This window comes from Tamandua tetradactyla, chromosome 5 (assembly GCF_023851605.1).
Source record: "Tamandua tetradactyla isolate mTamTet1 chromosome 5, mTamTet1.pri, whole genome shotgun sequence".
Lineage (NCBI taxonomy): Eukaryota > Metazoa > Chordata > Mammalia > Pilosa > Myrmecophagidae > Tamandua > Tamandua tetradactyla.
In genome coordinates this window covers 87139546-87165503 of record NC_135331.1, presented here as the reverse complement: position 1 = coordinate 87165503, position 25958 = coordinate 87139546, and the positions used below count along the sequence as shown (strand labels likewise).

The 25958-nt window shown below is 44.4% G+C and overlaps 3 protein-coding genes across 9 annotated transcripts; 1 reads left to right on the top strand and 2 right to left on the bottom strand.

The window, feature by feature from the left end:
• Positions 1 to 565: 565 nt before the first annotated feature.
• On the bottom strand, positions 566 to 12191 carry LTA (lymphotoxin alpha). Its single transcript, XM_077161293.1, has 4 exons — positions 2526 to 12191; positions 2018 to 2122; positions 1825 to 1930; positions 566 to 1577 (listed from the first exon to the last, which is right to left on the bottom strand). Exons 2-4 carry the CDS (start codon positions 2111 to 2113, stop codon positions 1165 to 1167), a joined length of 615 nt encoding a protein of 204 aa, XP_077017408.1. The 5' UTR covers positions 2114 to 2122; positions 2526 to 12191; the 3' UTR covers positions 566 to 1164.
• A 112-nt stretch (positions 12192 to 12303) lies between these two features.
• Positions 12304 to 23120, bottom strand: NFKBIL1 (NFKB inhibitor like 1). Of its 6 annotated transcripts, none has more exons than XM_077161292.1 (5): positions 22996 to 23120; positions 22402 to 22498; positions 21498 to 21774; positions 13265 to 13486; positions 12304 to 13093 (listed from the first exon to the last, which is right to left on the bottom strand). In XM_077161292.1, exons 3-5 carry the CDS (start codon positions 21760 to 21762, stop codon positions 12522 to 12524), a joined length of 1059 nt encoding a protein of 352 aa, XP_077017407.1. In that variant the 5' UTR covers positions 21763 to 21774; positions 22402 to 22498; positions 22996 to 23120; the 3' UTR covers positions 12304 to 12521. The 6 variants fall into 6 exon arrangements, 5 of the variants coding, with proteins under 5 accessions (XP_077017407.1, XP_077017405.1, XP_077017406.1 ...); XM_077161290.1 differs by having other exon boundaries at positions 22402 to 22466; XM_077161291.1 differs by lacking the exon at positions 22402 to 22498 and having other exon boundaries at positions 22959 to 23120.
• ATP6V1G2 (ATPase H+ transporting V1 subunit G2) lies at positions 22963 to 25476 on the top strand. Of its 2 annotated transcripts, none has more exons than XM_077161294.1 (3): positions 22963 to 23473; positions 23735 to 23835; positions 24327 to 25476. In XM_077161294.1, exons 1-3 carry the CDS (start codon positions 23392 to 23394, stop codon positions 24498 to 24500), a joined length of 357 nt encoding a protein of 118 aa, XP_077017409.1. In that variant the 5' UTR covers positions 22963 to 23391; the 3' UTR covers positions 24501 to 25476. The 2 variants fall into 2 exon arrangements, with proteins under 2 accessions (XP_077017409.1, XP_077017410.1); XM_077161295.1 differs by lacking the exon at positions 22963 to 23473 and adding an exon at positions 23506 to 23599.
• The last annotated feature ends 482 nt before the right edge of the window (positions 25477 to 25958 follow it).

Genomic DNA, 25958 nt, shown 5'->3' with positions numbered 1-25958 from the left:
TGTGTGTGGCCATATCTCTCCAGAGAACTCCTGCCCCCACCCCCCCGCCCCTGCTGCCAGATTCATGGAGACATCCCTACTCTTCAGAGACCGTGGCCCTGTCCCCTTATATGCACCTGTCTTCCCCACTCCCATAGCCCTGCAGGTTCTCTCCCTCCATAGGACCCTGTGCACAGCTATGCCTTCCATGGGCCCCCATATCCCACCCCCACAGGGATAGACACCTCCCCAGAGGCCTCCCATAACCCCCATTCTTCAAAGCTCCTACATGTGGCCATATTTCCCAAGAGCCCTCTGAGCCCCAACCCTCCTGACCCTGGGCCCCCATCTTCCCTGTCTTCTTATCCTGTGGGTTCCCCCACAGCAGACTGGCTGCCGAGCCCCTCTGAGTCTGCCAAAGTCCCCAGAGCTCCCCAGGATCCTTTATCTCATGGTTCTGCCCGCAGCTCCTGTACCCTCTTAGGCCCCTGTTGCTCCCTCCATTCCTTACGGATACCTAGGAATTCTCCCTTCCCAGACAACAGACACAGACAGGTTGTATTTCAGAGAAAAGAAGTTTATTGGCTTTGCCGAGGGCACAGATCTCTCCCTTTGGGGTGTCAAGTCAAGCAGTAGCTGACTCTTGAAGGTTTTTCACTTCCTTTAGAGTGCCTTGGTCCCTCAGACCTACTTCTCTCTCTACATCAGTCTCGCACTGACACCCCCTCACTCCTCATCTCTTGGGTCTGTTTATTTCTTTCTCTTCTGATGTCCCTCTATTATTTCTCTCTCTCTCCATCCTCCATAAATAAATAATTTAAATTTTTTTTTTGTTTTGCCTTCATAAATAGTACCCCCTCCCTGCCTCCAGTCATTCATTCAAGTTTCATGTTCTGATCTAGGCCCCACCTAGACCGGCAGGACAGACAGACAATTCTGGGCTGGGAATTTCTAGGCAGGTATGAAATCCTCAGCCAAGCTTCCGGGGTGGTTCAGGAAGGTGTGGTCCCCTGGGGTGCTTAGAATTCCTTCTCTGGAAGCTCCAGGTGATGTGCATAGGAAAGACTTGAGACTGCTGGAATGATCAAAGAAGAGGTGTGGTGATCCTTGAAACTGTCAGAATGGAGGAAAAATAGGGAGTAGGCCTTGAAACTAATTTTTTTTCTTTTTTGATTTTTCCAAGTACTACAGAGCGAAAGCTCCAAAGAAGACGCTACTCGGGCTGAGGAGTAGGTGGGAGATGCCATCTGTGTGAGTAGACAGCTGGTCTCCCTGGGTGAGCAGGAACACAGCCCCCTGGTACACTGAGCGCACCCAAGGTCCTTGTGGCCCTGGGCACACGGATTTCTGGGCACTGAGGAGAGGCACATGGAAGGGGTACCGGGAGGAGAACAGCTGGATCTCGTGGGCTAAGTAGAGAGGGGCAGTGGTGGCCTTGGGGGAGCAGCCTTCACCAGAGAAGACCACCTGGGAGTAAACAAAGTAGAGGCCACTGGTGGGAACCAGGAGGGAATTGTTGCTCAAAGAGAAGCCATGGTGGAGGAAGGCATGATCTGTGCTTGCTCTCCAGCGCAGTGTATTCTGGATGCTGGGATCTCCTAGGAAGAGCCATGGAAGATGGAGGTTAAGGGTCTGGGGGCTCGAAAGTCTCAGTCCCTGAGGAAATAGGTACTGGGTGACTGAGATCCTGGAGGATGGGTGGGGGGATAGGTGGGTGGGACGCCTCTGTCTTTGGGGATGGTGGAAGTTGGGGTGAGGTGGGGTGGATGCTTAGGTTTCTGGGGTGGGGGAAGGGCAGGAGGAGAGATGGGGGCTGGGTGTCTGGGAGGTCAGATGGGTGATTACCAACGAGGTGAGCAGCAGGTTTGAGGGTGCCTTGGGTGAAGTGCTTCTGGGTGTGCTGATGGGCAGTCCTAGAGGCAGAGGATGGGAGGCCAAGACCAGGGAGTCCCTAGGAGAGAAGAGAGTTAGAGGGGGGCTCTGGAACCCAAGGTTCAGCTGGGCCACCCTAGGAGCCCCCATTTTCATGCTGCCTCACCTGGCCCCCAGGTGGCAGACCCAGCAGCATCCCCAGAAGGAAGAAGAAGGGGGCGCCGTGCACCCTCAGGAGGCAGAGACGTCCAGGTCGTGTCATGGGGAGAACCTGCAGGAAGACAGACAGTGAGTGGGGCGGGGCGCGCTGCTAAAGACAAGCCTCCTGCCCATGGAGACAGCCGCCACGGGAGACAGTGCGGCAGACAGAGAAGGGGACAAGATGTAGTCAGGGAAGCCCCGAGGTGAGCTGGCAGGAAGAAAGAAAGAGAAGCAGATTCGGGAAAGGAAGAGAGAGTGATAGCGGCAGAAACAGAGAATGTACAACAAAGCCAAAGAGAAAGAGACTGAGGTGGAGAACCAACCAAAACCAAACCCATTAAGACCAAGTCCCAGGCAGCCTGGGGCCCAGACAGGAGACACAGGGGAGACCTGGGTGCAGATGGGGGGGCAGGACACCTCGGGCAGGAGTCCGTAGTCCAGGCAGTTAAGGAGATGGGGTCAGAGAGTCTCACCTGCTGTGCGGGGCCCCTGGGCCCGGACGCCTGGGTCCCTTTATAGAGGAAGCAGCAGTGGCAGCGTGGCAGGCAGCGGGCGGGTTCTAGGCTGGGGCTGGGGCCCGGGGAAGCCCCCAGGGCTTAGAAGATGCTGCTGTTTCAGTCGAAGGCAGGAAAGGCTGAGGCCTAGGAGGGAACCGCAGGCTGGGGGCTCAAGCAATTGAGTTCTGGGAAAGGGAGTGGGGTCAGGGGAACCGTGGGTGGCAGGGCCAGGGAGCAGGGTCAGGCTTAGGAGTTCCAGAGAATGGACAGTAAATTCAAGGAGAAGAAGGGGGAGCAGTTGGGGTGTGGGCTGGAGGCTGGTTCCTTGAAGAGTGATCATATATAACACCTGCACCCTTTGCAGATTAAAGGCTTCTCTCTGCACCCATTTTTTTTTCCTCTTGCACCCGTCCTTGTCTCAAATGGCGTCAGCCACATTTCTCTCAGTATGTGTATTTTCCAGGTCATTGACAGGTTTCCTATCAAGAAGTTCCTTTATATAGGGTTTATATTGCCTAGGTTTATGCCTGTTGTCCTGGTGAAAATATTAATGAAGCCTCCTTTTGCTCTCAAAAATGTCTGTTTGGAAGATAAATTTCATGGGCCCTTACCCAAAGATGATGCCACGCACCTGTGGATGAGGAGGCTCATCCCATTCCCAGTGGATGCTCTCAACCTTATCCTGACCTCCTATGGCCCCCAAAGATTTGATTTACATAATCTCATACACATCAGGCTCAAGGAATGCAGCAGACAACTTCCTAAGTTCTCTATAAGGCGAAACTTCGGAATTCTATATGAAGGGGCTTAAGGGTAGGGTGGGGATGGCTAAGGGACTTGGCTTGAAGCCACATCTGCAGAGCCAATGCACTGTTTTAAAAATATTTTAGTATTTTCCCCTTTTTTCTTGATGCATGACTTTGGTACAGTGAAGCACACCCCTCGAGTGTACAGCTTGAATAATTTTTACGGATGTATATAGCCATGTAGCTACCACCCAGGTCCCCAGCGGGTTCCTCCATGTCCCATCCCAGTTGATGCCATCTAAAGGCAACCAACTACTTTTGACCTCTATCACCCTAGATCAGTTCTGCTGGCTTTTGAACCTCATATAAATGAAGTCATCCTGAGTGTATGTGCTTGTGTCTGGATTTGTTCATTCAACATTGTGTTTTGTAAGACTCATTCATATTGTGTGTATCCTGTGTCTTTTAAATTGTGGCATAATATTCTATGGTATGTTATACTTGAATTCATTTATCCCTTCTTCTGTTGATGGGCATTGGTTTGTTTCCAGTTTTGGGCTAAATGATGAAATGAATATTCTTGTACTTGAGCTAGTTTTCACTTAGCTTGTAAGTTACAGGTTTTAAAAAAGCAAAGTTTCTACAGATGATTTTATTAACTTTTCATAAAATTGAGAAAAATGCCACTTGGCCATCTCAAATATTCTTATTACTATTATTGATGGTGCTATGATTTCATTAGATGGATTTGGAGTGCTGGTGGTGACCGAGGCCAAAGCCCTCCCACTGTTCAATCAGGCCCACCATACTGCTGCTTTTCTCAGGTGCCACGTTTCAGAGGGGTCTTGGTGTCCTTTGTTTTGTAAGTTAAATGGGGCAGCACACACAGATGAGCAATTTCCCATCTGTTCTTCTTCTTCTCCTCTTACATATTGTTTCTTTCCTTTCTCATTCCATCTCTTTTAGCTTTATCTTGACTCCACAAACATTGGCTGAGCACCTTGTACTAGGTATTGGGGATAAAGATGTGGAAGACTGTCCCCTGATCCTTCAGGAGCTCAAGGGCCAGTGTGGGAGAAAAGCAAGTTATCAGGTAATTACAATAAAGTAAGCTAACTTCTGTAGGCTTATGGCAACCCATAGAAAAGTCATTGAACTTCGTCTTGAGGAGAGGGGATTCAGTAACTATCGAGGCAAGGAAGATAGGAAAGTACAGTCAAGATGGAGGGAATAGTATGTGCAAAGACTGGACGTGATAAAGTGCATTAAGTGTGCTGAGATCTGTAATTGGGTACAAACGGAAGAAGTAGAGACCTAAGTTGACAACACATACTAAAGGGTTTTAAACCAAGCAAAGAAGTTTGGGTTTCATTCTAAATATGCTAGGAAGCCCCCAACAATTTTAAGTGAGGGAAGGATACACTCAGATTGGTACATTAGAAAAATGATCCTAGAAGCTAGATAAATAATGGACTGGGGTAGGGGACTTGGGCTGGAGGGGAAGCCAGAAGCAAGGGGATCAGCTAGGACTTTGTAATGATCTAGGAGGGAGATGACAGGAGCCTGTATTTATATCAAGGCAGCAGCTGAATGGAGAGAGCTTCTAGGCAAAATCTGCAGGTCTTGTTGGCTGACCAGATGTGATGGAGGAAGAAAAGTTGAGGATGCCTCTTTTAAATTTCCTGGTCTGTATCTTGGCTTCTTCTCATTCTATTAACCTTACTGTCTCTTGTGTCATTGTCAGCTTCCCTTTAGTTTTAGTTTCCTTTTCTTTTCTCGGTGTCCTCTTTCTATAGGGGTCCTTTTCCTGTCTGTTGTCTTTTCCTGTCTCTTTAATGGCATGAAAGATCCCAGTTAAGCAATATTAAATATAAAGTGGCATTGCAATTACAGTGAGAACAGAGGGAAAAGGAGGAACTTAAGTCATTGAGGAATACTGGGGAATTGAGCGACAAAAAAAAGGAAGGTGAGGAGTGATGGGGAGACATAAGGGACAGAAAGGAAGGAAGGACAAGAACCGGGTCGAAGTTCTGTGTCATGGGCATTTGCAATGTGCTGAAGGACGCTCTCTGAAATGGGCCAATTTTGGTTTCAATCTCAGTTTCGGAGATTGTGTGAAATTCAGTTTCTTTCTTGGGGAGGCTGGCAGTTGGTTTGGGGCTTTCCCTGGGTAGGAGGGTGACTGGAGTCTTCTGCCTCAAACTCAGGATAACGGTCTTTGCAGTGGTCTCTGGGGGGAAACTAGGCCTCCAAATGAGGCTGAAATGATTTTAGCCTCAAACGTGAAGTTAGCTCCAAAACCTAAATTGGAATTTTTTTTTGGGGGGGTGTATGTATGTGTGCATGGGCTGGGAATCAAATAAATTGGGATTTACTACCAACTTCGACCCCAACCCAAATTTAACCTCAACCCAAATCACAACTCAAACTCAATCTCAACCTCAAATCCACGCACATCCCAATAAATAACCTCCCAAATAAAACTTACCCCCTAACCAACCCAACTCTGTTTCTATGGCTAATCTTGAACCAGCTCATCCCCATTCTTAACCCTAAAATTAAACCTGACTCTAAATGTAACTCCAATCTGAAGGACAAACTTACCAAGTTGAGCTTTTTCCTGCTTCACTCCATTATCCATTCATCCCTCAACTTAATACATATTTATTGAGTACCTTCAATGTACTGAGCACTGTTTTAGGTGGGAAGGATATAGTGGTGAACAAGTCAGACAAGGTACCTGCACTCATGGAGTTTACATTTTAGTGAGGCAAGGCAGAAAAGAAAACACTGAAGAAGAAATAAGTAGTGCTGTGAGAATTTAAGACAGGGCAATGTGGTAAAAGTGGCATAAGACATAGTGGTCAGTAAGGACCTCTCTGACCAGATGACATTTAAGCTAAAGATCCAAAAGTCAAGAAAGGGTGGCCAAATGAAGGTTTTGGGAAAAGCATTCCAGGGAAAGGGAAGAGCTACCTCAAAGGCTGTAAGGTGGAAATGAGCTGGGACTGTTGAGGAACAGGAGGCCAGTGTGGCTGGAGCAGCGAGGGCGGGAGAGGGGTGGAGATGTAGTCAGAAGGGCAGGGGCCAGATCATGCAGGACCATGCAAGGGGTAAAGCATCTGGAATCTGGATTTTATTAAACCAACAAAGCTTCTAGAAGGTGTAAGCAGGTGTGTGTGTAGAGGAGGAGGGAGGATTGGATTTATGTTCTTAAAAGATTACTGTGGCTCCTGTGTTTAGACTAGATTGTAGGGGACAGGAGTAAAAGCAGGGACACCAGTTAGGAGGTAATTGCAGTAATCCTGGGGAGAAGAGGGTGGTAGCCATAGAAATGGAGAGGAGACAAATCTGGGGTATATTTAGAAATACAGTTGATGGGATCTGTTAATGGATTGGATGGACAGGGAGCAGTGGGGAAACTGGGAGAGAGGCAGGATTCTGATGGAGTGGGAGAATCAAGAGTTCTATTTTAGTTCTAACAAGTCTACAATTATTAAACAAACACCCAAATGGAGATGTTACTTGGCAGTTGGATATTTAAGTCTGAATTTCAGGGCCAAGGTCAGAGCCATGAGCAAGATTATACCTCCAACCCCTGCATCACTTGGAAAAACATACATTCAACATCTTGAACTCTGAGACAAAATTGAGAGTTGTCAGCCTGAAGATGGTATTTCAAGTCATGGGACTGGAAGAGATACTTATCTTGTGTATCCCCATAAGATCCCTTCAAGATATTTCTCTTTTCTCCAACAATTAATGCAATGCATCTCCTATTATAAACTCAAAAAGCAGCATCCTCCTGCTTCCAGAGGCAACATCCTCTAGACTTTTGTCTTCTTCTGAACTATCACTGGGATTTAATATCTTCTGATTTAGTTTCCTACCCTCCAAGTACCCTTTTACAAATCCATTCTACAATATCCTCTAGACTTCTCATGTATCTGAATCCTTCATTTCATTCTTGAAAATGTCTTCCTCTGGGCACTTTGTGTGAAACATGGGCTTCCCCTAATAAAGCTACTTTTCTCTCTCCTTTAACCTCATCACTGGGGGAAGGTGGCTGAAGAGAGATTACTATTCTCTTTTCTCCCCCATGTACTACTGATAACCTCCTACTCCTTTCTTGAAGTCTCTGCCTTTTGCATTTGCCATGCTCTTCCTGTTTCACAGCAATGTGCTCCACCAACAACTTTTCCACCATCCTCCTAGCAACATGTGTATTTGGTTCACTTTTTCTTCATACTTCATCCCCTCCCACAGTATTTACTGACTTAAAAAACACAGATCCATCTTACACTTGGCCTCTCAGTTGACTTCAACTTTCTCAATACCAACAGCCTCCCAACCTCTTTCTCTGCTTCACTTTAGCCACTTATGAGACAGGATGTACCTCTAACCTCTGCATCACTTGGAAGGAACACACCTTCAACATCTCGAACTCTGAATTTTCCCTCGGATTACAAACACCCACTCTTCACAACTCCCACCTTCCTTTCCTTCCAATAAATCTTATTCTTACCCAGACATCGTTTTTTCTTCCTTTGTTGTTTTCCTTGTCTATTTAGTGTAACTTGTACTGTTGACAATTTCAACTAGCATTTTAGAATGTCTTACTCACTTGATGTTCTTACCAAGATGACTTTGACAAACTCCAGATTTGGGTAAACTTAGTAGTTGATTTTTGTATCTTTCTCCTAGGCTGCCAAGCATTGCAGGAGTCATGTCTCTATGACAACAGGTCTGCTACTAAATCTGGCCTCCTTACTTCAGAGAGCCCTCAGTGTTCCCTGACAAGTCTTTTAAGCACATTGACTTCCTCTTGTAATCCTGGAGGTGATGTTCTAAATTGCCAAGCCTCTTACACCCTCCACCCTACCTGCTCACTCTCCACTGATGATGCTACCATCTATTTTATTGAGCTTAAGGCCATCCAAAGTGAATCTCCTTACTCCCTTCCTTTTCCTGCACTTCCAGGTATCTGCGTGCCTTAGTATTTCCTTTCTCCTTGACTCAGAGAAGTACTCTTTCTCCTTTCCAAGGCTCATCCTTTAATCTGTAGTCTTTATCCTACTTCCTCTATCTTTACCATATTCTCGCCTCCCTTGCTTATATTTTCATTTTGCAAACATTACTTCTTAAAAATAAACTAAGAAACCCTTCCCTAGGCACTCTTTCTCCTTTAAATGTTCTTTCCATCTCTTACTTTTCTTTTTTGTGTGATGTCTCAAGAGACCAGCCCCCCAGCCACCTTTTCAGGAACTGGTAAAATTTTCCTCATCTGTAAAATCCGTAGGTTGAACAAGAGATGATTCTTAGTTATATTCTATATTTGCCATTTTATTCTATGACTTTGTACCTCCCTTTCCTCACCTCCCACTCAACCTATGTAAAGTGATTTGTCCCTCTATTAAATGGAAATTGCTTTCTCAAAAATTATAATTGTCTACTTCCGGAACCCAAGGATCTTCTCAATTTGCACTGACTAGACGTCCTGGAATCATTAGATGTGGTTGCTCAGTCCCTGCTTGGCACACACTTACCTTGCCCTATTTCTCTGATTGTTCCTCCCACCTCTCTCTTTCACTGGCTCCTTTTCCTTTGACCACCCTCAGGGCTCTCTTCCACTCCCACCTTCCTTGGTGCTCTTGTCCAGAGGCTCAACTTCCATTGTGAAGGGAACGATGCCCAAATCTAACCCTCCAGCCCCAAACTTCACTTAAGCTCTAGATTTCCTTGCTGGAAATCTCCAGCTGAGTGCTAAGCTGCACTACACATTCACCAAGCCTTCTCTGACCACTTTAAGCCTGGCCTTATTATTCTAACCGGGTATCTCCTGTTATTATGTGCAGTTGTTATTTGTATATTGTTTGCTTCAGTAGGCTGGCAGCTCTATGAGGACAACGACTTATCTTTCTTTATACCCATTGTCTAGGGATACCCTGCTCTGAGAGGGTACTTAATAAAACTGTTTATTTGAATGTCTAAAACTGAACTCATCTTTCCCTCATTCTTGGTTTAGGGTATCATCATTTTTTCATCATCAAGTTCAAAACCTGGAGTCATCTAAGAATTCTTTTCCTTCACTCCAACCATCCATCATTGTCATGTCCTAAGTTTATTCCCTCAAAGTTTATAAAATCTGTTCCCTTCTTTAAAGTCAGTAGGAGTTACTGGGACCGAAATAGGCAGTACATGAGGTTTAGAGTTAGACGAGTTTAATGCTAATTCCACTACTTTTTAGCTGTGTGGCTTTAGCAAGTTACAGTACGTTTATGAGCCTCCGGAAACTGAGGCTGGTAAACATATGTATATAATATACACCATATAATGATTGTAATAGATAACATAAAGTATATAATATACAATATATATAATGAGTTGCCACCACCTACCCTTGGAGTTGTTGACAGGATTACAGATGTAGGAAAAGCATTTGACATCGTTAATGCACAGTAGGTGTTCAAAAAATACTTTCCCCTTATTCCTTGTGTTGTGCTGCTACACATTCTCCTATTCTTCCTCTTCTTTGTATCTGTCACCAATGACACCACCCACGGGGTATAGTCCAAATCCCTCACTTTGGCACTCTGGGTTCTCTTTTTCACCATATACTTCCATATACATGCGCTTCATCTACCTCAGGACATCCACCTCTTCCTGAACATTTTTTTTCCTGACATCTCAGCTTCTGCTCAAGCCATTTCATGTATCTATACAGCCTTCAACCCCTGCCGCCCATGTAATCCTACCCATTTATCAGAGCCAGTTCAAATGCCATCTCCCTCCTTGAGCCCTGCTAGGTAGTCAGACAGAATCTGCCTCCCCATTCTGTATCTTACTGTAATGTTTATCCAGCATGTCTTGAATCACAGTTAAATAGGTATGGTCTGCCTTCACTACTGGATTGTAAACTTGAAGCAGGATTTGAATTTACCTCTGGGCTGCCTGATGCTCAGATGAACTGCCCTGAATACAGTGCCTCCCAGATCCTTTTCCTAACTTAACCCAATTCTACCCCAACCACAATCCCCAAACTGACCCTTTCCAATCTCATTAGTCTCATTTGCAATCCTGTTTCTCTTGACTACCAGTACCTTCTCCACTAAGGTTCCAGCTCTAGAGAGCAGATGGGCACACTTCTATCCACCCCACCCCCTTTTCATGTTTCGCGGTAGGCACTGAGTCACCCCTTGGGGATCCCTTAGCTCCTTCCCCACCCCCACTGTGATGGACAGGATGCCTGCTGCTTGGCCCCAGGGGGGTCAGAGGAAGCCGATGGCCTCTAGGGCTCAGTATTTTTATCAGCCTAGGAAACAAGAGACACAGAAGCGGAAACCATGTGGTCAGAGAAAGTGAACAGTCCTCAACTCAGGGGAACCCCCACCAGGGCTGGGGGCCAGACACCAGGGAGGGATGTTGAAAAGAGGGAGGTCTGGAGGCCCAGGTATCAGGGCTTATTGTGCTTTGGTAGTGCATAACTCTTGCAGCGGGGAAAATGATGTGCTTAATACAGAGAAAAGTATCCTGGGTAGAGAAGTAGATGTGTACTCCAAGGTTTTATGCTACTTACCTCTCAATCCCCCAGTTAGGGATCCTAACCCCAACTCCCCCAACTCCAAACCTGGGCTCTTTGCATACCACTTCCGAAATCTCCGGCATGTAAGAGGAACCGGATGCTTGGGTTGCTTGTAGCTCGAAGTCTCTTCTCTGAATCACAGCAGCTTCCTCTCACAGGATCTTTCTCACCAGCTCTTCCTCCTCCTGCCCCTGAACATCTGCCTGGTCCCTCAGAGGCCTTGGGCCCCTTCCTAACTTCAGGCTCAGGCTCCCTGTCTTCTTGGAGGGTCTCATGCCTACCCACATTCCTGTGTTTAGAGCAGCTTTCCCTCCCTGTCCTCTACTGCCTTCCACTTCCACTTCTGGGATTCTCCTGTGTAGACCTGGGCCTAAAACCTGAAAAATAAAGTTTCTGAATTTGAAGATTCTTTGATGTAGAGACACACAGACTCTGTACACACTGGCACACACATATGCTTTCTCCTTTCAGTCCTAGTTGTGTTCTGGGGGATAGCAGCAGGGTTTGGTACTATCTACAACTTGCAGTTATAGTTTCCAAGAGCTGGAGTGGGAGGTGAATATGAAGAGTGAGAGGGATGGAGTGAATGATCCCCCTCTTACCCTCTATCCCTCCATAGGAATCCCAGATCCCTTCCCTCCACCCCTTAGGAACTCAACCATTGGTTCTTGACAAAGATGTTTATCTCGAAGACCAAGACTGGGCTGCCCAGAGCTTAAGTCCAGGATTGGGAAGGAGCAGAAACTAGATAGAAACAAAAAAACTGGAGCTCTGAGGGGAGAGGGACCAAAGGAGAAGAGACAAAATTAAGCTAGAGGGAAGAGAGAACTAGGAGCAGCAGCCTAGCTGGCCTCGGGTGTGGATCTCTGGTTGCCCAAGAACAGACAACCCAGGTTACATAATTTGGCTCTTTCCTCTTTCCCCTGATCCTATTTTTAGCAACCGAAATTCCCTCCCCCATAGGGCTCTTTCTCCATCCATTTCGTTTCTATCCCCCAGCCCCTGCTGCCCCCCAAATTGGATCATTCAGTGACTCAGCAAAGGGAAAGCCCTGTGTAGGGGTGTTGGGGGAAGGGGGTGTTAAGTTGTTAAGTAGGGAGGAGGATGTGGTTCTGGTTGGGGAGCTGGGGAGGGGAGGGAAACTGGTTTTGTTCCTTTTTTTTTGCTCCTGCTCACATTTATTTCTCCAGCTGAAGACTGTGGAGTGGAGTGGACCCTAGCATAAGGTGTGGCAGTGAGACTGGAAGGCAAACTGGGCTGATCTTGAGGGTGGGCAAGCAGGGGGCTTCTTGAGTTAGTGAAGCAGCATGTGCGCATGCATGCTGCAGGTGTGTAGGAGCTATGGGTTTCGGCAGGCAGGGCAGGAAAGGAGATGTCATGGGTGATGAAAACCCGCAATGGAAAAAGGCAGAGGAGACATTGGGAGTGAGACGTGGAACTAGGTCTTATTAGGAAATGGCAGAGTCAAGGAGCAGTGATGGCGGCCCATATCCTCCCCACCCCCACTCAGTACAAGTCTTACTTCCCATATTCTTTGTTGTGCAGCATCTGCCTTGTGCTGTCATCTCTATCCTAGACACTAACCTTCCTTGTTTCCCATCCCCAGGGCTTCATCTCACGCAGTTTCTCGTTCTTTCCCTGGGGTTACTTAAGGGCCTCTGCGTGGCGGTTCAGGGCCTGGGAAAGGGCTGTGACAGCTCCCATAACTCGGCCCAGCTCCCAGGTCTCAATCTGGTTCCGGAATCGCTGCAGGAAGCGGTCTGGGTGCCAGCGGACTTGCTGGACCCTCAAGTACCTCCTCAAAGCCCCCTGTTCCTCCAGGGGGGGACCTCTGGCCACCAGAGCTGCAGCCATGGCCTCCGGGTCCCCTCCTCCAGGGCAGGGCCAGGGCACATCACCAAAGCGCCAGAGGCTGCCCCTCTCTGCTCCTCTGGTGTGCTCTGCCCTGGACCCAGCCCTGGCCGGCTCTGGCTCTGGGTCCCTGCTGGCTCGGCTTTCACATAATTCTTCCTCCTTGACCCGGGCTCGCTCTCGGAAGAGCCGCTGCTCCTCCTCCTGCTGTCGCCAGCTGTAGCTGGAGCCCTCGGCTCTTTGGGGTCGACAGGCTCCCTGTGCCTTCTGCTGCTGCTGCTTGTGCTTCTGGGCATGTTCCCGGGCCAGGCGGTCTGACCAGGCTGAGAAGGACTCAGGTTCCTGGGTCTCATGGGAAGTGTCATCTGTTTGGGAGAGTGGGACAGGGATAGTTGGGGGAGAGGCTATGAGAAGCGGATGGGGCAAGGGAGGTAGGAAGTACAGAGGAAGGGGACAGAGGAGGCCCAGTGCAGGGGGTGTATGAAAAGTGGCCAATGGGGAAGAAGGGCAGCTGTTGATGGGAATGGATACCTCACCTTCAAACTTCCCAATGACTTCTTGCCACTCATCCTCCAGCTCTCCCTGCAGCTTCTGCCTCCATTCCCGTTCCCTGGAAGCCTCATCTTCGTCCTCTTCTTCAGCAGAATCCCAAGGAGGTCCCCAGCCTAAAATTTGTCCAGGTGTCTCCCCATCTTTATTTTTTATTCCCATGGCAGAGGGACAGCGACTCAGCAATGGCAGGAAGAAATCTGTGTAGGCTATTGATGGAAGAACAGTGAGCAAAAGTTAGCTTGGGTTCTCATTTCTTAGTAGGGCCACCATTTTGAATTCCAAGAAATTCTGCTGGTCACTCCCTTGGTCTTAGAGTAATGAAAAGGGTGGCCCACATAAATGCCCCCTAGGTATTAGGAAATCACCAAATATTTACTGATACTTTCCCACACATGATAAGGGTGTCAGTTTAAAATATTCTGACCTATGTCCCCACATATTTTGGTGTCCTGGGAGTTCTACTATGCCAAATGACAAAACGACATTTTCTGATCTGTCTCCAGCCACTTAGGGCACTATTAAAATCCTTCAAAGTATTGTTTTTTTTGCTTGAAAATATTGTTACTGCATACCTCTCATTGTGTTTCTCACCCAAAACTATACTGCAAACTGATAAAATATCTGAATACTCTACTCTGAACCTTCATAATAGAAAATTATAAAAATACAATATTTACCCATTTATATCATTTTTCAATGAACTACTCAGTTTATTAAATAGTAAATGTTTTCAGAATTTCTCTCAGTCAGCCTCACCCAGAGGATGATGGGAGAGGGATGAGGAGATAGGGAGTTCAGACCAGCAGTGAGTTTGAGCCAGAGATATGCTCCTAGCAGCAAAGCAAGCTCTTTCAAATGACTGCTGACCCAGGGCAAGGGAAAGGGGAATGAGATAGAGGGTCTCCCCCAAGGGCTGGCTGACAGGAGTTGAAGGAGTGGCCTCAAACAGTGGGGAGACTGATATTTCTGACTCCCCTCTTCCTGAGTTCTGAACTCACTATGTACCCTCCATTTGTAGCCAAAGATGCTGCTCACTTCACTGCCAGCCCAGGCACCCCATCCTGGACCAGGCCAATGTGTTGTGGCACTAATCTCCCTTTTCACTGTGGGGACAGAAGAAGGTGAGTGAAGTACCATCCCTTCTTGTGGACCTACTTTCTCCCCCTAGGGCAGGAAGAAATGTAATCCTTAACACAAATGGACAGTCCTTAAATCTTTATTCTGTGGTGGTGGAAAGTATTAGTTACCTTGGCAAAAGGATGAGGCAGGGGAAAGAGTTGTCCTGCCATTGCTAGGAAGGCAGGAAAACAGAATGAGTCCTTGTCTGGCCAAGGACCAGTACTCCCTAGCCATCCCCTGGCACACTTGAGCGGCAATTACTCAAACCACATCAGAGCGAGGTGAAGGGGCATTTGTCTTTAGTACTAATGTTACCTGCCACAAGCCCTCCCAATTTGTCCCACCCAGCAAGCACCTGGTCTTGTCTTTCAAATGCTATTCCCCACCAGGTCCCCACATTGAAGGCGTGAGGGTGGGTGGGAGCACAGGCTTGCTTGGGAGGCTTTTAAATTCACAGGTTTTAAGGACTAAGTCCTCCAACACTAAAAACTCAGTAAGTAAAATATGGTATAGAATATTAAACAGCCACTAAAAATGATGTTTAAGTATAAAAAACAAACACACTGTATACAGGATCCGATCACAACAATGTAAAAAATAAAAAAAGAGAGAGAGACCAAATCTTATGGTTGAAAAAATATATACTAGAAGGAAATAAGTAAAAGTTCTAGTTTCTGGGTGGGAGGACTATAGGTGGAATTTGCCCCTCAGTATTATTTTATTAACATTCTTATATGAAAAGGATACAATTAATTTGAAATTTTCTTTTTTAAAGAATGAAGAAGAAATTTAATCTCTGTTAGCAGTCTGCTTTGGGCCCTTCCAGTCCTGTTTTTAAGCATATAAACATATACCTGTAACAATTTTGTTCAGAGATATATGATTATGCTATATGTACTATTTGGCAACTCGCCATTTTCACTTAATATTTCATATATAACTTTCCACAGGAGTATATACAGTCTACTTGATTCTTTTTAATGACTTTGTAGTGCTTCACTATGTGAATGAAGCAAATAAATCCACACACCCTCTGCCAATCAACAGGTCTTGATTGTTTCAGAAAATGTTCAGCCTCATATGTCTTTATGGACTAATTACAATATTTCTGGGCCAAAATTTTTTTTGGGGGCCAAATCTTAAAGTAGAATTTCTGAGTTAAAAGAACATGCACACTTGTGCCAAACTGCTCTAAAAAAAGTCTGTGCCAATGTATACTCCCATCAAGAATATAGGAGTTGTGTGATGGTGAAAACCTTCTGCTTGATGCTCCTTTTATCTACCTTGTCAACAGATGAGTAGAACATACGGAATAAAAATAAATAATAGGGGGAACAAATGTTAAAATAAATTTAGTTTGAAATGCTAGTGATCAATGAAAGGGAGGAGTAAAGGGTATGGTATATATAAATTTTTTTTTCTGTTTTTGTTTTATTTCTTTTTATGAATAGATGCAAATGTTCCAAGAAATGATCATGATGATGAATATGCAACTATGTGATGATATTGTGAATTACTGATTATATATGTAGGATGATCAAAAGAGGAATGTTTGCGTTTGTTACATATTTTTTGGTATTTAAAAAAATAAAATAAAATAAAATAAATTAAAAAAAAAGAATATAGGAGTGAAATGAGTACCTATGTCTTCCCTACCAAAACTGGGTATCATCAATTCTTCTTTTTTTTTTTTTAATTTATTAAACATAACAACATACAAACATAAACATTCTTACCACATCATTCCATTCTTGATATATAATAACTCACAATATCATCACATAGTCGTACATTAATCATCATGATCACTTCCTAGAATATTTGCATCAATTCAGAAAAAAAAGAAAACAGAAAAAAATTCATACATACCATATTCCTTACCCCTCCCTTTCACTGATCACTAGCATTTCAATCTACTAAATTTATTTTAACATTTGTTCCCCCTATTATTTATTTATTTTTAATCTATATGTTTTACTTGTCTGTAGATAAGGTAGATAAAAGGAGCATCAGATACCAGGTTTTCACAATCTCACAGTCACATTGTGAAAGCTATGTCATTATACAATCATCTTCAGGGTATCATCAATTCTTTTAATTTTGCCCATCTGATAGATTAAAAAATGATTTTTATTAATGAAGTTTTCCTCTTTTTCAAGTACTTTTTAGCTGTTTGGATTTCTTTTGTGAACAACTTGGTCATATTCTTTACCCACTTTTCCACTAGAAATTAATTATTCACATAGATATGAGAGCTCTTTATAGGTATATATATTAACCCTTTGTGTCTGGTGTATATATATATATATATATATATATATATATATATATATATATATTTTTTTTTTTTTATTAACTTAAAAAATTTTTTTGAAATACCAAAAACCACCAAACAAATGCAAGCATTTGTAATTTTTGATCATTCCGTTCTACATATATAATCAGTAATTCACAATATCATCACATAGTTACATATTCACCATCATGATAATTTCTTGGAACATTTGCATCTATTCAGAAAAAGAAATAAAAAGAAAACAGAAAAAAAATCATATATACCATACCCCCCCTCCCCTCTCCCGCACCAATCCACCAGCATTTCACTCAAAATTTATTTTAATATTTGTTCCCCCTATTACTCATCTTAATTCCATATGTTTCACTAGTCTGTTGATAAGGTAGACAAAAGGCACATCAGTGTGTCTGGTACATATATTATAAACATTTTCTTCTATCTGTCTTTATTTATTTATTCTTTTGCATGGGCAGGCACCAGAAATTGAACCCAGGTTTCTGGCATGACAGGCGAGAAGTCTGCCTGCTGAGCTACCGTGGCCAGCCCTTCTATCTGCCTTTAAACAAATTTTTATTTAGTTAAATCTGTATCAATCTTTTCTTTTATGGCTTTTGACTTTGGAAGGCCTTCTTGACTCTAAGATTTATAAAAATATTCCCTTATTTTTTTCTACTATTTTTACATATCTAATATACATATTTAGAAATTTCAAAAAATTCCCCAAAGTACAAAGTACAATACAATAAAGAACTCTATTCCTATCACAGGGTGTGTTAATATATTGTCATTTTTGGAACATCATTTTATTTTAAAGAAATGAAAATCATCATAGATAAAGCTAAAGTTCTCTTTGATACCCCCTTCCAAGGTTTATTCTTCCTCCCTCCCCATGGACATCCCCTCTCACGAATCTGATGCACATCCTTCCTGTCACTTTTAGGTGTTTAATCTGGCTGCAATTTTATTTATTTATTATCGGGTGCATGGAGTGGGAACTGAACCCAGGTCTCTCACTTCGCAATTTATTTTTGAGTCAGGTGTAAGGCAGAACTCTGTTTTTCCCCCGGATGAACCAATGTCCCAACATTGTTTATCAAATAGTCAACCTTCTTCCAGTGTTTTGAAATGCCACCTTTATCATTAACTGAGCAGTAAAGAACAACTTTTTCCATTGCTCTTTAATTAATAAGTTCTATTTTTATACTAGGGAAAAATAAATATGAAAAAAAACTATGTGGAATAAATTACTTTGTTTAGCAATGGAAGTACTGCTCTTTGTTGACCCATATGATTTTATTTCTCCTTTAAAGGGACATACAAAACGGGTACAAAAAACACAATTAAAAAACATGCCACTATCTGCAGAGGGGCCAGCCTCTCCAGAACATCAACTAGTTTCATCCCCCTATTCCAAATTATCCACAGCCCCTTTCAACGTGAAAAATTTAGAATGGGCATAACCCAAATACCCCTAAAGAGTGGAAGAAAGATCAAAGGTGATGGTGGGGTTATACAGAGAAGATAGGGTTTAACAAACAAGTACGGTTGCTCAATCATTATACTGATATTTCTTTTAGTCTCCAGGATGTTAGAGTAGCTAGAAAGAAAACCTAAAATTGTGGAATTGTAACCCATATCAAACTCTGAAATCTGATTCTACAATTAATTGTTGCAATGTGCTTTGAAAATGTATTGCTTTTTTGTATATATGTTATTTTTCACAAAAAGAAAAAAAAGTAGATTGTGATGATTAAAAAAAGAATGCATAGAAAACTTTGATTCCATCATTTTGCTAAGTAACATATGCCATTTTACAAAATTTAAATTTTACATTTTACATTTCACGAGGGCTGAAACAGCAAGAAACGTCAAGGTGCTGGAAGTGTATTGATACTTTAATTGAATTAAACTGTATGACTCTGAGAAAAAAAAAGCCACTACCATAAACTTACTTTGAGTGACAACTAACTGAGGCTCAGAGGAAAAAAAGGAAAGAGTGGGCAGAATGATCAGAGACGGCTTCCAGGAGGAGGTGGAATTTGCACTAGGCCAGGAAGTGAGGATAAAAGCAGAAATCAGGTGGAAGGGAAGGCAATCAGGTAAGAGACAGGCAGGCTTGTGAAAGACACATTAGGGTCACTGAAGGTAGAATTATGCAACTAGAGATGTGGGTTTGTGGATGTGCAGTGGGAGGTTAGGTTGGAAAGGCAAATGGAACATAAACCGGATGGCTAAACCATCTGTAAAATGGGGCCACAGCCTACATAAGCCTACATAAGCTTGACCTATTACTGTGCAGATTCAAGTGGGTTATAGGTGTTACCACTGGGCTGGCACACAGAAGTACAGTAAATATAACCTAAAAAAAAAAAAGAATCAGGCTGGCTCTGGACTTCATTCTTTTTGCAAAGACTGAGAAAATCATCTTCCTGTTTCTCAACTTAATTCTTGCTAATTTGCGTACAGAATGGTTTTGTCTAGCTAAGGTGTGTGCATACAGGGATCTTTGGCAGCTAAAACTGCTTCTTGTGTAGTGATGGGTCCCAGTGAGAAGTCACCACTGGCTACCCCACTAAGGGAGAGTCTTATTTGGTATGATAACTCAGCCCAGCCAATCCAGCATGAATAATCCCTTGAACCTAACATGGGAATTGAGGGGGAAAAACCCTGGCAGGGGATTTTGGGGCATTTCATCTGTTCAAAGAAATATTTGCATTTCATTAAGGCAGGGTGGTCTCTAAAGCAGCTGGAAGCCTAATGACAAAGGCCTTTCGACTAAGGAATCAGACAGCCACCTGGTGGCAAGGCTGCTGGGGAACCAGGAAGAAATAAGCCTGAGAGGACATCAGGGTTTAGGAGTGAAATAACTGAGTATGGGTCCTCCTTGGAAGACAATGGCCTATCACCTGATTTCAGACAATTCCTGAACTTTCTGGGGCCTGAATTCCTCATCTGTAAAAGGGATAATAATATTCATCTCATTATTTCTTAGAATTTAATATGATGAAGGAACCACACTATCAGGGACATTTTTATTACTCAAGAAGCCTTATTAAACAATATAAATAAATAATACAAATAACAATACCTATCATTTAGTGAGTGCCAAACTATGCCATGTACGTACCTCTACTGGTCACAACCCCCATTTTAGAGAGGCAAGTGAGGCTCAAAGAGGTTAAGTTGTTTGTCCCTGTCACACAGTCTATAAGTGGTAGAGCTGAGATTTGAACATAGGTCTGCCTCTAGCGATACTTTGCTCTTCCACCTTCCAGCTTTCCTGCCTCTGAAAATACCAGCTGTCAAGTTAGGAACGTGCCCTGTGTAAACCTTCTCTATCTGTTTTTTACGTTAAAAACAAAAACAAAAAGTGAATATGCCATCCTATCTCACAAGAGGTAAAGGATTTAACTACATGGGGGAGTTGTGTGTGAGAGTGTCCTCCTGTATATACTTGGGTAGCTGGGGGATGATAATAGCAGCAAACTAAATTGAGTTATGGCTACTTATCCCCCACATAGAGGTTCTTCTCCAATGATTTTATTTCAGAAGGAAAATCTCTAGATGGGGAAAGAGTTTCATCTTTATTTTAGTGAGGAGAGCAATACCTCTACAGAGCTGCTTCCATTGCCCCTATAATATCAACAGGCCCTCTTCTAAAACTCTTGCTATCAATGATTTTTCAGTATTAGAAGTTCTTGGGATTTGGTAGAGTTGATCTAAAAGTACATACAGTGCATTATTAGCTAACCCTGGATGGCCCAGGCGGCTCCAGTAACCAAATACATGAATGTTTCTGCAGTGAAATATAGCAATGTTGATAAAAGATAAAAAGAAATCATAGATAGCCTCACTTTAATTCAGATTATGTTTTGCTACCAAATGAGTTTTGGTGATAGACAGATGAAAAAATGTTTGTTTTGAAACAAACATCAATCTTTCTGAGTTTCAGAATTGTGGATAAGGGAGTACAGACTTGATAACAACAACAGGAACAACCATTGTCGGCCTCTACTAAGGTGGTTATTGTGTACCGAAGAGCTCTTACTATGTATCATGGCAGCTGATTCTCAAAACATACATATGTCATAGCACAGGTTCTTGGAACATGGGTATTATCATTGCATATTTCTAGAATGTATAACACAAGATAATGTAGTTGCTAAAAGCATGAATATTTTAGCCAGGATGCCTGAGTTCCAGTCCCTACTCTACCACTTACAGTCCCTACTCTACCACTTAATAGCTACATAAACTTGACAAATTACCTAGCTTCTCTGTGCCCATTTACCTCACCTGGGAAATGGGGGAACAATATCAGTATTTACCTCATAGGGATGTTGTGAAGATTAAACAAGTTGCATTGTGAAGTGTTTGGCACAGAGCAAGGGTTGTTATTTTATTTTGCACACAGCAAACTAAGGTGCCGAGAAGTTTAGCAACTTGCCCAAGAGTATACAGCTATTGTTTGAAGCTGGGATTTGAACCCAGGTAATCTAACTCCCAAGCTGGGTCTTTAAATTTGTTTTCGCACTTCAAAACGCTGCAGGCAATGTGTCAAAAGAAACAAAGTAGCTACTAACCTAGAAAGAGTGTGCAATTTGAAGACCAGTTGCTGTTTTGGGAATGCTGAACTCTTCAGACTATAGGAGCTCAGTAAGGTAAAGGCAAAAATGACAGCCACACACCAACTTGGTCAGCAAGGTTCCACTGACCAAATAACTAGATTATTTCTCAACTCTGGCCTCCATTTCAGATCCAGTCAGCTTGCTCGTGTCCTTACTCCCCACGGGCAAACTCACCATCAGGGCCCTGGCGGGCAGCAGCGTGCAGCGCTGTGTCCCCGTGTCGGTCCTGGTGGGCAGGGTCAGCCCCAAGGCGAAGCAGCAGGCACAGAGCAGGGGCATCATGGCGGGCACAGGCCCGGTGCAGTGGTGGGGGCTGCCCAGCATCTACATCAAGGCCTGGGTGTCGCTGGAGGAGGGCCTGGGCCCGGACCAGCCGACCTGCAGACAAGTAACGACGGAAGCGACGCTCTCGGCGTTGGCGGCGGGAAGTGGAGGCCATAGAATGCTTGAGCTGAGAAGGAAAGAAATTCAGTATTAGAACCCCAGCCTTGGCTGGCTCCTACCCCCACATCTCTGACATCTCTTCCTCCTCCCTTTGGTTCCCTGTTCCTTCTTAATCTTCAGCAAAAGGTGAGACCTATTCTAATCCTCATTCCTTCCTACTGGATGGCAGGTTTGAAAGAAATTCTGAGACTGGGGTCACACAGATTTAATTTCTTAATGTAAGATATGAGAAAAGCATAAATAATTGGTTTAAAGCTCATGGGCCCAGGTAAACGTTATATTTTTTTTAAAAAAAGGACTTTGGAAAAGACGAATAGACTGAGGAGGGAAATTTTTGTCAGTAGAAATCTGAATTTTAAGAAGTCACAGATAATTTCAAGTAATGATTTAAAAATGGAATATAATGTACCCGGCAAGTAGAGGTAGAGGCTTCTCCCTCTGGGACCTGGGGGGAGGGGTTACTCATCAGACCTCCACCCACCTCCTCCAGCTACCCCCAGAGCTGCAGGCCCAAGGCCTGTGTTTGAGACGCTAGGAGGAAAGGAGGCGGGAAGGGCGGAGACACTCCAGGCTGGCGGAAACGGCGCAAGCAGAGACGCGGTGAAGGGCGGAAATGAATTGTGAGGCGTGTTACCGGTTGTCGTTCCGCACAGAAAAGGTGTTCCTCGGTCAGGCGTCCGGGGGTGGAAACTATGGAACCTACAATAAAGGGTCCACCTGAAAACGGAAAACTGGGCAGAGGACGAGAAAAAATAAAGAGGCAGGGAATGGGGGAAGGGGCAAGAAAGGCGGGCGATTTATCCCCGCCCGTCTAGACTGGGAGGAGAAAGTAGAAGATGGCTCAGTGATAGTCGAAAAGATGAGAGAAAGAGAAAACGCGGGATAAAGAAAGTTAGAGATGGAAGAAAAAGAAGAATGTAAACAAAATAAAACAACAAAACAAAAACAACCCACAGAAAGGCCAAGAGCAGGGACAGATCAAGAAAGAGAAAAACATAGGAAGAGACGTAGGAGACAACCGAATGAGGTGGATGCAGACATTTGGACTTGGGAAAGACATATTTGGACCTACGGAAGGCATAGAAACAGATGGAGATGGGAGTGAGAAAGAAAAGAGGGGAAGATAAGTTAGAGAATTAATAAGTCCAGCACACCGTTTCCCCAATAAATGTCGTGTGATCACGTCCTTACCTCTTCACCCCACTGTCAACCCTTCTATGGTTCGTACCTTGAGACCACCAACCAGGCTCTCTTCCTCCCACCGATACTCTCCTCTACTTCCCATCCCTGTCCCCAATCCCCAGACTTTCTCAATTGGAAAAGCTCTGCGGGTGGGGCGCGTTCGCTGGCTGCCTTGGGCCAGGTCTCTGCTGCCCCCAGGCGGTCTTTCTGGGTACTGCCTGGGTGAGAGGTGGGAGAATAGGACCAGTCATCTAGCGGAGGATTAGACACCGCGATTTGCCCGGTGCGGGAGCTGAGTGAAAAGAGGAGCATTAAGACCCAGGGGTAGTGAAGGACTGCGGCATTGAGCAGAAGGAGGCGGAGAAGCAGGCAGTGAGGGTGGGAGCCATCTGGTACTTTGGTAGCATCTGTAACAGCAACAGCATTGGCCATATCAACAGAAATGGCCAGTCAGTCCCAGGGCATCCAGCAGCTCCTGCAAGCCGAAAAGCGGGCGGCTGAGAAGGTGGCAGATGCCCGAAAGAGTGAGTTTTCTCCTCCCTTCCTTAGGGGTCCAGAAAGAAGATGGAGGGGGGTGAGTGATGGCAGCAAAAATTTGAGACCTTCGGAAATCCAAGGCAGGTGGAGAGAGAGCTGAAGACCAGGAGCTGGTAATGAGATGGGTGTTAGAATCTAGCACTTGGTTGGCTGAGTGAAGGCCGAAGAACTTTCTGGAAGGGACTGTCTCCTGTATCACCTTTTAGAGAGAGGTTCAACCTGCCTTCTATCCCTCCTTTTGCCTCCAGGGAAGGCCCGACGACTGAAGCAGGCAAAGGAGGAAGCCCAGATGGAGGTGGAGCAGTACCGCAGAGAGAGAGAGCAAGAATTCCAGAGCAAGCAGCAGGCGGTGAGCAGTGGAGGGTGGGAGACCAGGGGTGTATCTGGTTAGGTGTATATGGGGTGATTCAGCAAGAAACTAAGGTGGTTAAGGGCTAAAGGGGACTCTGGCGGGGACCGTATTTGTCAAGTTTTGTGATATGTAAGAGAGTCTGGGAGTTTTTAAAGAACATGAAGGGCTTGTGGAGGGTATCACAGTAGTCTTTGTAGAACATAATATTTGAGGCTGGAGCAGAGTTTTATGGTTATGGATATTGAGGTGGTGGGGATTTTACAGTCCGTTTTAGTAAAAAGGTGCACGTCAGGTCTTAGAGGAAAGGGATTGTGTTGATTTCTTTGGGGCTCTGGACATTTCAATGGGATGGGGATGGTTTCAGAGGGAATGGTCTTTCTTCCTGACCTTGTTCTAGGATCTTTCCTGCCACACACCTGGATCCTTTTTTCTCTGTTTTTGCTTTTTCCTTTTTCTCTTCCAACCCCCCCCCCCCCCCCCCCCCCCAGGCCATGGGCTCCCAGGGGAACCTATCTGCGGAGGTGGAACAGGCAACAAGGCGCCAGGTGCAGGGCATGCAGAGCTCCCAGCAGAGAAACCGTGAGCGTGTCCTGGCCCAGCTTCTTGGCATGGTCTGCGATGTCAGGCCCCAGGTCCACCCCAACTACAGGATCACTGCCTAGGCTCCAACCCAGGGCTGGACTCCCCCTGCCAATCCCCCCCTCAAAAAAATTCCCCAAACCCAGATCACCCCGTACCAAAGTCCTCTCCATTTCATTCCCAGGAAATTCTAGGAAGCAGGATCCAATAATTCTCCTGTAAGACTTTTAAATATCTTGCTCAGACATGAATCTCCTTGTTCTTTAACTCTCACTGGAACCTTTTAAACTCACAAGTTACCCTCATCTACTCCCTACCTGAAATTGGTAGCATGGAGATGTAGGGATGTGGGAAACACTCAGACTTCGGATCCTGACCGAGTTGGGAGAGGAACCCAAGCCTGCCACTCTCTGCCTACATAACCTGGGACAAGATCCTTAACCTCATAGCCTGTGTTCCCCTCTGTGACCCTGGAATATTAATAATGTCTGCCTTGGGGGTTGCTGTAAAAAAATTAGACTCATCCTATAAAGAGCCTAGTTTGGTTCCTGGCATGTAGTAGCTGTGGTGATAAATGGCAACCTGTGATAATATTACCACCCCTGTCCACCTGCCAAAGCCTAAATATAACTCTTTTGTCTGGCAGGTTTTTAGAAAAATTTTTGGTGGGGGGGTGGGAGTGCATGGGGTGGGAGTATTCTTCATTTGTCAATGAATATCTAATTCCACCAATTCATTGTGTGGTCTTTGTAATTAGACCTTACCATCCCCTAAATGATGAAATAATGACCTCATTTAACCCCTCTACTACAGCTCCACGAAGATACTGCATCTTGTGGCCTCTCATTTTATCTCGCTTAAGCTTGTCTTTCGCTTTATTAGATTTCTCCCTTTTCCTGTTTCCTCAAAGACCCATCAGATGCTGAATACTTGCTGACATCTAAGGTGATGCTCTGTACCCGCATATATACAGCTTTTCTGTCTAAATCCTTGATTCCTTCCCTTTCCTTTGAATTACACCTATTTGTGAAAATTTAAAAACTGTCAATAAAATAATTTATGGGCAAACCATTTGTGAGTGGAAGTAGCCTCTTTTTGCCTTATTTCTAATTTCTAGTCATTCTCTTTTTCCTTGTTTATGTATTCCCCAAACACCGAAAAGGGATATCCTTTGAAACTTGACATAGAAGGAAAAGCAAAAAGTACTTTATTAAGGTGAGACGCCTACGCACTTCCTCATTGAGGACCACGGATGGCAACTGTAGAGAAAAGGCGGGGTGTAGGAACAAGCACTCTTTGCTCCCTTACCTTAATGAGTATTTTTCATAACAATTACACTACTTGACATTATGTGTTTATCTGTTGTCTTCTCTCTTATGTAAGCTGTAGGACATAGCTGTTCAGTGCTGTATCCCCAGAGCCTAGGACAGCATGCAGCACAGGGTAGGCAGTTGGTAAATACTGTTGGATAAATGATAGTTAAGGTTGTAATGCTCTTTAAAAATTTTTCTTTATTTTATTTATTAAACATACCAACATAC